Here is a 9833-nt window from a genome sequence, read left to right as displayed (position 1 = left end):
TATATATATATATATATATGTATATATATGAGTGTATATACAATATATATATATGGGATGTTTCGCGTCAAGCGGGCCACCTCTTTTTCCAAAATTTGACGCAATGGAAAAAAATGTTTAAGGTCTAAACTATTCGCACATTTGTGTATTTTTAAATGAAACCTGGCCTTTAGAAAAAATCAATATGGCGGCTCAAATATGGTATCTAAAATCCGCAAAAGTCACAAATGTTCTTACAACATTGTCGATTTAAATGCGAAAACTTGACGAATCGGCTTGAAAATGATTAGTATAAATGATTACGAACCTAGATATTGTAAGAACATTCGTGATTTTTGCGGATTTCAGATATTTGAACCGCCATATTGAATTTTTTAAAAGGCAACATTTCATTCGAAAGTACACAATTGTGCGAATATTCTGAAACCTTATTAAACGTTTTTTTTCCGTTGCGTAAAATTTTGGAAGGAGAGGTGGTGGCCTGACGCAAAACGTCCTATATATACTTTTACTTTTAACATAGCTGATTTTATGTGTAGCAGTTTTTAACATATCCTATTTTATTTAATACAATTGATCAAATTCACTATATGAATGTCAGTAATTCTAAATCTTATGTCAAAAGATATCATTATATGTATACAATTATCGTTTTGTATAGGTATAACTTGTATATAGATATAACTATTTAAATTCACTGAATAATTCAATATTTTTATAGTGCAGCAAATGAATTTGGCGAGTTAGCACCTAGAGTTGGTTTCTTTCATGACTTCCAGAAAGGTGAATTCTTAGTGAAAAAATGGGATAACAAAAAGGAAGATGTTAGTTCAGAATGTAAGTAATCAGGATTATTATTAATAATGCGAGATTCAAGTTCTACATGAAATCTTCAAACAGCTGTACCTGACGAGACAGTTCAAAGGTTGAAAGATAACATAAAAGAATTGAACAGGTATTTAGGATCATATCCATACGAAATATCGAAATCTTGGACAAAATTAACAAACGATATTACTGCATCTATCATGACGAGGTGTTCGCCATTATGTGGGTAAGTAAGATGTAAGTCTTGTCTTCTACTTGAAATTTAAAACTTAATGTACGACTCTATTGGAATAATATGTTTTAGTTATGTACGATCCGCTTTGGAACTGGAGCATTGCAATGACGCTTCGAGACCACGTGGCCGAGAATCTGATAGCAAACGAAAAAATTCCAGTAGACTCACGGCGGAGGGCAAGGAGGAGCAGATGCTACCGAATCTGAAACCGAAGCCTGGTACAGAACTCAGGCTTACAGAAATACCAGACAGACATTATCCCGACGATGCGACTCCAAGCGAGATAACGCGGCATTCTCTTGATACTAGTTATGTTTTGGAAATCACTCTGAAAAAATTGCAAGAGTAAGTTCGGAATTGAAATTTTAGATCTTAAAGATTAAAAGCGAGAAAAATGCTCGATGAGAAAAAACGAGTTTTGTGTGAATATTTAAAGTTTAATTGTTTTAGACCTGTCGAAATTATCGGGGAAATGCAGCTGACGTTCATTTGCTTCCTAGCTGGTCAGAGCTTGGACGCTTTCGAGCAATGGAAGAAACTCATATCGTTGATTTGTGGCGCCGATAACGTGATTCCACAATATCGCTCTATATATATAGAATTTCTGCAAGTCCTGGAAGAAGAATTATCGTATGTGCCAGAAGAAGTACTCTGCGACATTGTAGCGAACAATAATTTTGTATATCGTAATCTGTGCAACTTATTCGGTAATATCGAGTCAAATTCTGAGGTGGACGATCGATTAAAATCGTACGCCAAGCGTTTACAAGGTCGATTGACCGCCAAGTTTTTGTGGGACTTTTCGAATTTACTCGAAGAGGCGGACGACAATGCGCCTGTTATTGTCACTTTGTCACAAACACAAATAAATAAATAATAATAAATGATTTATTAAAACAATAATATAAATACACAACAAGTAAGAATATTATAATCTATGACGGTCGAAGCTGAATCTTTAATGCTTTAAATAATTCAATGTGAATTGTATACATACTACATATGTACATGCATATATACTATCTTTGTAGTCATTCGAACTGCGCGCCGAATTGGTTTTTCGGAGTTGGGACTTATCAACGCAATTAAACTACTGTAATAATATCACAAATTAAATTAAATAAATAAGTAATTTTTATAAAATTTTAATAATTTAATTAATTACCTCAATTCGGTATCATATTAGAAAGATAGGTAAAACTGCAGAAAATGAGAGCAATCGCCAATAACCTTGATTTTGACATATGTTGTCAAAATAATAATCCTAAGTGACCTCCAACAGATTTTAGCCGTCGCTCATCATTCATTAAAAAGTTATTAATAAAAGTTTGAAAAATGTCCCTTTTCTACTATGTAAAACAGTCGTTTTGCATGGAAGTCGTGCGCCTCTCAACAGGAGGGAGGTGGGGTGAGAGTCGCTTTGCGTGGAAAGTCGTATGCTCCTCAGCAGGATGAGAGGTGGAATGGACCTTACTTTGCGTGGGAAGTTGAAATTTTCTGCTTTAAAATAATTTTACAACTTTAAACGCAAAGCGACTCTCACTCCACTTCCCCCCTGTTGAGGGGCGCACGACTTCCATGCGAAACGACTTTCACCTCATCACTCCTAAGAGGCATATGACTTGGTAGAGAGAAAGGTGGGATGATAGTCGCTTCTCGTGGAAAGTTGTACGCTCCTCGATCGGGGGAAGATAGGGTGAGAATCGTTTCGCATGGAAGTCGTGCGCCCCTGAAATTGGGGGAGGTAGGTTGAAAGTTGCTCCGCGTGAAGTCATTACATAAGCAAGGAAAGATATAGAATAGTTTTTAATATTATATATTCGAGTAGATTAAATATAAACGAGATTTTTTTAATTATTCATTGGACAAGAATAAAAATAAATTATTACAATATAAATAATCAATTCTGTTCGCTCGTATAACTTACAACAAATTAATAAATAGTAAAACCCAGGTCAATACATTAAACGAGTTAGATACCAAATATTTATTAATTACAAATTATAATTTTCCGACGATAAGTTTCAACAGTATGTTTCGACTATACTTAGTCCTCATCAGTCGTAGAAATACATAAATACTCAAATATCTAATTATATTAATTATATTATGACTAATATTATAACTAATTATATTATGAGAATGATTTCACATTCGAGGTACAATAGATAATATAACAGATTTCTAAAGATCGTCTTATCTTCGTGTTACAAAGTATGGTAACCATATATCGCAACCATATTATATGTTAAGTCAAACTTGATAAATAAACGATGTAGTGAAGAGTCATGATTCCGAACCAATTCATCGGTTAATAGCGAGAAAGGACAATCAGTATGAATAAAAGAATAAATTCCAGTCGTATTAATGATATAGCTTGATGTATCATATAAATGATTGTATGTACTCGTTAATAATATTGGTAGATAAACTAAATAGAATAAATTATCGTTAAAATTGATGCTTTAAAGAAATTACAGTTTGTAGCTTAAAAACTTCTTTAACAATTAAAACTATATGATAAACTGATAAATTATAACTTTATGTATGTGTATATATAAAAATTTTATTTGAACAAAAACACAACTGAAATATAAATAACAAACATTAAATTTATAATATCAATTAACAAAAATTAAATGATTATCAAGGAATAAAAAATAAAAATTATGCAACACTTACATTAATTATAAAGGCAAATACAAATCTGGAGACACTGGTAGTCTAATTGGTAGCGCTAAGCTACGCGCAGCGATACTACCATGGCTACTTTTCGCAAGCCGGCGAGTTGCGCCAGATTGAGATTATCGGATCTCAATAAGAGCTGAATCGATTAAGTTCTAAGTGTGCTCATGATTGCAACCGCTCGGGATATATTATGAGAGTATTTTTATTTTCTCTATATGTTCTACGAGCGGAGATATTGCAAAATACGAATCTGAAACTTTTATTAAGAAAAAATTAAGAAATGTCGTCGTCACCGTTACGGAGTGGGGGTAATGTCCTTTTCGAATTTTTGACGCAAGAGGCAAATGTGGCGCTAGCAATGCATGCTCACATCACATATGGCGAGCGTTGCCAGCGCTGTGACAGTTCTGCACATTTTGCATTGCACATTCTACACTCTGCAGAGATTATAAGTTGAAGTTATTGACGTTATTATTATTACGGTCACGCGATCGCAGAGGAGTTGAATAAGTGCGATTGTGGCTAAAGCTATATTATATATAATATTGAATTTTCTGGTTACCTCAAATCAAATATTGATAAAAATACTTTTAGTCGATGTATTTTTGGCATAATTAAATGTCTAGGGTCCAAATATCGAGATTGTCGTTGAGAAACTGTGAGCGCATCGATGCGTTTTCGCATACAAAAAATATATAAAAATAAAATAAATAACAATAAATCAAAGGCAAAGTAAGAATCAACGCATTTCTTTAAAAAATCATACAAATGAAGGAATAAATTAAAAATACAGAAAAAATAATGAAAAAGAAAGAAAAGATATATAATAAGACAACAAGTAAAAGTGATAATAAATTAAAAACATTACAAGTTTTGGCTACCGGATTGAGCCCTCTTGAGACGTAAGACATATCAGAAAAAAAAGAATGTCGTAATACAAAGTGATAAACGTTAAAATTACACATATTCATTATGTCCGCAGTTCGGGTGAGTTTTGATATAGAACTCGACGATATTCACGTCGATATTTACGATTAGACAGTCGCAAGTATATCTCTTGGAAAAATTTTAGTTAATAAAAAGATAAAAAACATCTTACGAAAAAAAATTAAACGCAAAGAAAATTTCAAATAAGAAATAAAAACTTACCAGAAAACATGTAAATTGTTCAAATAAATGTGTCCATAACAAGTATATAAAACTATTAAAATATAACGAGACAAGTGAAACGCAGACATAAAAGACAGACATTGTGTATCGCTTGATGTACGCTCGCTTATGCGGATCAACACGGATTGAGAGAAGAGACGGACAGTCGGTATCACAAAGTTAAACTCTATTTACAACAGGTATATATACCCTATGCAGATCTTCCGTGTCAGTTTGTAAATTCAAGCTGTTTTTCTGCTTCTTGATATTGAGTATCTCGGAAATTAAGCGTTTCTTATAATTAGGCTCTTCATCCAAAATTTTAACCCTGTCCCATTGGAAATCATGATCGTACTGTAGCCTGTGCTCCGTTATGACAGAATGAACAGAAGTATTATGTCTAATATGATTACGATGTTCAGTAATTCTAATTTTTAATTGTCTGCCCGTCTGTCCAACATACGACGCGTCACAATTATTGCACAATATTTTGTAGACTACATTGCTTCTAGATGTATGGGGACACATATCCTTCTGCCCTTTGATATATTTGACCATTTTATTCGGATTGTGGAAAGAAACCCTGACGTAGGTATTATTATTAAATCGCTTAAACTTTTGGTGTGAAAAGAAATAAAAGGTACCGTAAGCCAAGATACAGATTCTTTCGTACATTGTCAACTAAATCTTTATGTGTCAAGTGTCTATTTTTAATGTGTTGATTAACAGTGTCAAAAATAAAAGTCAGTGGATAATCATTGTCAAGTAAAATGTTAATTAGAAAAGTCAAATTTTTTGAATGAAACTTAAAATCAGAAAGTAAAAAAAGCTCTGTCAACTAGCGAAAAAATTGTACCTTTTTTTTGTGCAATTGGGTGATTCGAGTTAAAATTTAAAAATCTCCCTGAAAAGGTAGACTTACGATACCAATCGAAAATAAAACGATTCCTGTAACTAGATGTAGTGATATCAAGAAAATTTATTTTTTCTCCTCCTATTTCAGTAAATTGGAGGCGCGGATGAAAAGAATTGAATTGTTTTAATAAAACCTCGATTTTAGAAGGAGGAACCGCTGTACAAATATCATTAACATATCTATATTAAAATAAAATGTCCAAATTCAATGACATCAAGGACATCATTTCTAATCTCCTCATTACTAAATCCGCTATTGCCGGTGGTAATGGAGAACCCATGGGGGTGCCAAAATTTGCTTGTAAATTAAATTATCAAAGGAAAAAAGATTGAATCTAAGACAAATCAAAACGCTCTCAAAAACTCATTCTTAGGAAATGAGCAATCCTTCGAAATGAAATTCCATCATTTACACAATCGACCGCTATATCTATTGGAATATTCCAATGAAAAGAGATCCAGTGAAAAGAGATGTCACATCCAATAAAATTAATAACAAAAACTCAATCAACGGGCGAAGTAAGAGTCAACTACATTTTTTAATTTTGACATAAAATTATATATTGTATTAAACGCGATGAAACATCACGCCAAAAAATAAATAAAACTATAAACTAATACATTAGGTATTTTATATTATTTTATTTATACGTATTTGTCCGTTGCGTTTTTTATTTTTATTTTTATTTATTTTTAATTTATCCGTTTTATTAACTAGAACTTCAACAATGACAATTTTAATACTTTTGACTATTCAACCATACGGAAATTATGTTTCGAGATCAAGACTCACCCGAACTGTGATTATTCGGATTATGCGAATACTTGTGACAATTGAATTTGTTCTGTTACTTTTATTGTACTAATGTCTGAAGAGGGCTCAAACTGGTAGCCGAAACTTGTTACTTGTAATGTATTAGTTTATAGTTTTATTTATTTTTTGGCGTGATGTTTCATCGCGTTTAATACAATATATAATTTTATGTCAAAATTAAAAAATGTGGTTGACTCTTACTTCGCCCGTTGATTGAGTTTTTGTTATTATGTTTTGAAAGAGTCCTTTGAATTTGTTTATTTATTTCAATAAAATTAAATCATGTGCAGTAGTATGTAACATTCTTAATTTGTTGACTAAATCAAAGCTATTTTTGATGCAACTATCTGCCTTCGGAATGATTTTAAATAATCTATTGTGCAAAAAAGTAGCCAATGAATATAGCGGACTGCCCACCGATGATACGATAATCCTGAGAGGACAACCAGGCTTATGAATCTTAGGCAACTCATAGGCTTTCGGAAGTAACCCATCACTACAATACAAAGCTTTATAATTAGAATCTTTGACTTTTAGTTCTCCATCCAGTGAGCAAAGACCTTAAAGCTGTCGTAAGTTTTTTAATCGGATCTTGATTAAAACATACGTGTCTGAGTTCGCTAATAATGTGGTCATTTTGTTCCTATCTGCGTCCCTGTCCATGGCAACAGTGATGTTGCCTTTGTCAGCATGCGTAAAAATGATGTTGGAATGCGCCGACACAAATGTACGAAAATCGGACTCTATCCTTAACAATTGTTTATCCGTGGGTGATGTGAAAATAGAAGAAGAGATGATATTGTTCAGGATTGGAATGGAATGATTAATCACATCAATTCTATCTATAGACATTCTCAATGTACTACTCTCAACTCCTTTAATACAATCAAAGATTAACTTATTTTTATTAACAAAAGGTAGTGCGAAATTATCTCCTAATTGTAAGAAGTATTGTATGTTGACAGGAATATTACAAGAAGATAAATTCACAAACCAATCGTCTCTAACAGTTAAAGACGATGACCTCTGGTCATCAAAGGAAAAGTGTTAGGATGTATGAAAATGACGGAACTAGGAATAAAACTAATCTGTGAAACGGAAGCAGGATTAGCAACATACAAAGCAGAATGTTCCCGTGAATCGCGTGTTAAAAAAACTGAAAAGGTACTCGATGTTGAAAAGAATGGTTTCTCAGAAGAATCAAAACTGTACTATATCGTAATCCCCAATAACGTATGTTTCTCCTTTTTGTTAAATAACCACCTAAATTTCGATTCAAGTCTTTTCTCTTTAGCGAAAAAAAGATAACACGATTTCTCTTGAGTGTTAAGGAACATCATTTGTATGACTTTTTAAAGAAATGCGTCTTAAATCTTACTTTGCTCTTGATTTATTGTTATTTATGTATGAAGAGTCCTTGAATTGTTGTTTTATGTATATAAAAATAAGTAAAAGTTTGACAAAAAAGTGTCGCTCTGCTTCATGAATTGTGATTAGTCATTGAAATCGACTTTTCATTAGCTCTTCTTGCATTTCACTTTATATACTATACTTATTGGCATTGTACTGTTACTGTAATATTGATAAAGAATTACTTGATAACTATTGATAAAGAATTAATTGATAAACTATTACGTAAAATAAATCTTATTAATATGAATTACAAGGTTTATTTTTAGTCCTTAATGGTGTGTTACATAACACAACTCAGAATTGTTTCAACATAAATTTGTTACTTACCTTCTACTAATTCTTGGTTTCCTTTCTGTTTCAATATTCAAATATTCTGTCGGTATTGCATCTTCTTTTAATCGTCGAATCACTCGTGATTGATTTTTCAAACGTTGTTCTGTCCACTTTTCCTCTATGCAGTCCGCTAGAAAATGTCGCTCACATACTACATCTGAAAATAATGTTTCTTATTAAAGTTCAATATAATCTATACCTTTATATCTCTATATCTCTATATGTATAGATTTTATAATTCAGTTTATAAATTTGCATTATTAATCACTACATCATTGCAACAGTTAGTGACAAACAAAATGTGTATCATAAACTCACTGTATGTTTGTTTCAGCTCTTCTTTGCGTTTGTAAGCCTCAAGTCTTCTTTCTCAGATTAGGCTCTTTAAGAAAATAGCAAATTTTACTTCTTCCTTTAGCACGGCCTGTCCGCGTTTTACAATTTTGTATGCACACTGGCATATTACATGCAAAATTGTCTAAATATAATAAAAAAAGCCAATTAAATGTCAAAATTGATAAACGTCTTATTTGTTTTGACAACACGAGGTACTCAGCGCTCTGTAAGCGCATATTGAATTTCTGCAAAATAGTCACAACTTGATTGGCTGATGATCCCCACTACTTTCAATCCAGTGCGCATCCATCGGAATGGTACATCTTACTTATTATACCATGAACAAACTGATGGAAAGGGTTTGCTTGTAAAAACGAATTTGAGATAAAAACAAGCCCATATAATCCTCAAAGCAATCCGGTAGAACGAGTTATGCGAGAGATAGGTAGAATAGTTAGAACATATGCGAGTCATGATCACCAATTATGGGATTAAATTATATTTAGATTAGAAAGAACGATTAATTGTACAGCGCACGCGAGTACAGGTTATGCGCCAGATGACCTTCATTACGACGATAATTTAGATATAGACGTACACTCGTTATTACCAAACGTGATTAATAACGAACCTTGTAATATTAAGATAAAACAAGCAAAAAATTAATTACAATATATAAAACAGCGCAAAAGCGAAAAATACAATTCGATAAACATAGGTTTGCGAACCAATTACAACTAGATGACAGTATGGTTAAGGCTGCACAGAAGATCTGATGCACATAAAAAGGTAACGAGAAAAATACATCTTGTATATGATGGACTTTATAGAATTAACAAAATTATTAGACCTAAAGCATATTTGTTAAAAGATCTAGACAGATAGACAATAGGAGTTTTCAACTCGAGACAAATAAGATCTGACAGATGATCTAAATAAACCTTTGCAGAAAAGCGAATTAAGCGAAGAGAAATATGAAGAATCATCAATACAATCAAGTAACAAAGATAGAAGAATAAGAAATCGTAGCAGGAGAAATTCAAATAGAGACAGCTACGCAGCATCTATAAAGATAGAAGAGTCAGACACGTCAACGTTGTCAATGCAATAAATATGATGCAG

General features: G+C 32.4%; 1 protein-coding gene and 1 long non-coding RNA gene across 5 annotated transcripts in view; one reads left to right on the top strand and one right to left on the bottom strand.

The window, feature by feature from the left end:
- Window positions 1-2165, top strand: part of LOC108757170 (protein AAR2 homolog) — a 14580-nt gene extending 12415 nt beyond the window's left edge. For all 4 annotated transcript variants that reach the window (XM_018501578.1, XM_018501579.1, XM_018501580.1 and 1 more), the window contains 4 exons: window positions 722-837; window positions 901-1054; window positions 1133-1408; window positions 1514-2165. In XM_018501578.1, coding sequence (XP_018357080.1) covers window positions 722-837; window positions 901-1054; window positions 1133-1408; window positions 1514-1940 — 973 coding nt within the window. In that variant the 3' untranslated portion in view covers window positions 1941-2165. The remainder of the gene's footprint in view (window positions 1-721; window positions 838-900; window positions 1055-1132; window positions 1409-1513) is intronic.
- A 1640-nt stretch (window positions 2166-3805) lies between these two features.
- LOC108757163 lies at window positions 3806-9465 on the bottom strand. Its single transcript, XR_001939887.1, has 3 exons — window positions 8694-9465; window positions 8370-8532; window positions 3806-4007 (listed from the first exon to the last, which is right to left on the bottom strand). It is a non-coding gene; the product is annotated as an uncharacterized LOC108757163 (long non-coding RNA).
- Between the last annotated feature and the right edge of the window lie 368 nt (window positions 9466-9833).

Source organism: Trachymyrmex septentrionalis, unplaced genomic scaffold (genome assembly GCF_001594115.1).
Source record: "Trachymyrmex septentrionalis isolate Tsep2-gDNA-1 unplaced genomic scaffold, Tsep1.0 scaffold133, whole genome shotgun sequence".
NCBI lineage: Eukaryota > Metazoa > Arthropoda > Insecta > Hymenoptera > Formicidae > Trachymyrmex > Trachymyrmex septentrionalis.
Note: the sequence above shows the minus strand (reverse complement) of the source record. Positions and strands in the feature narration are given on the sequence as shown.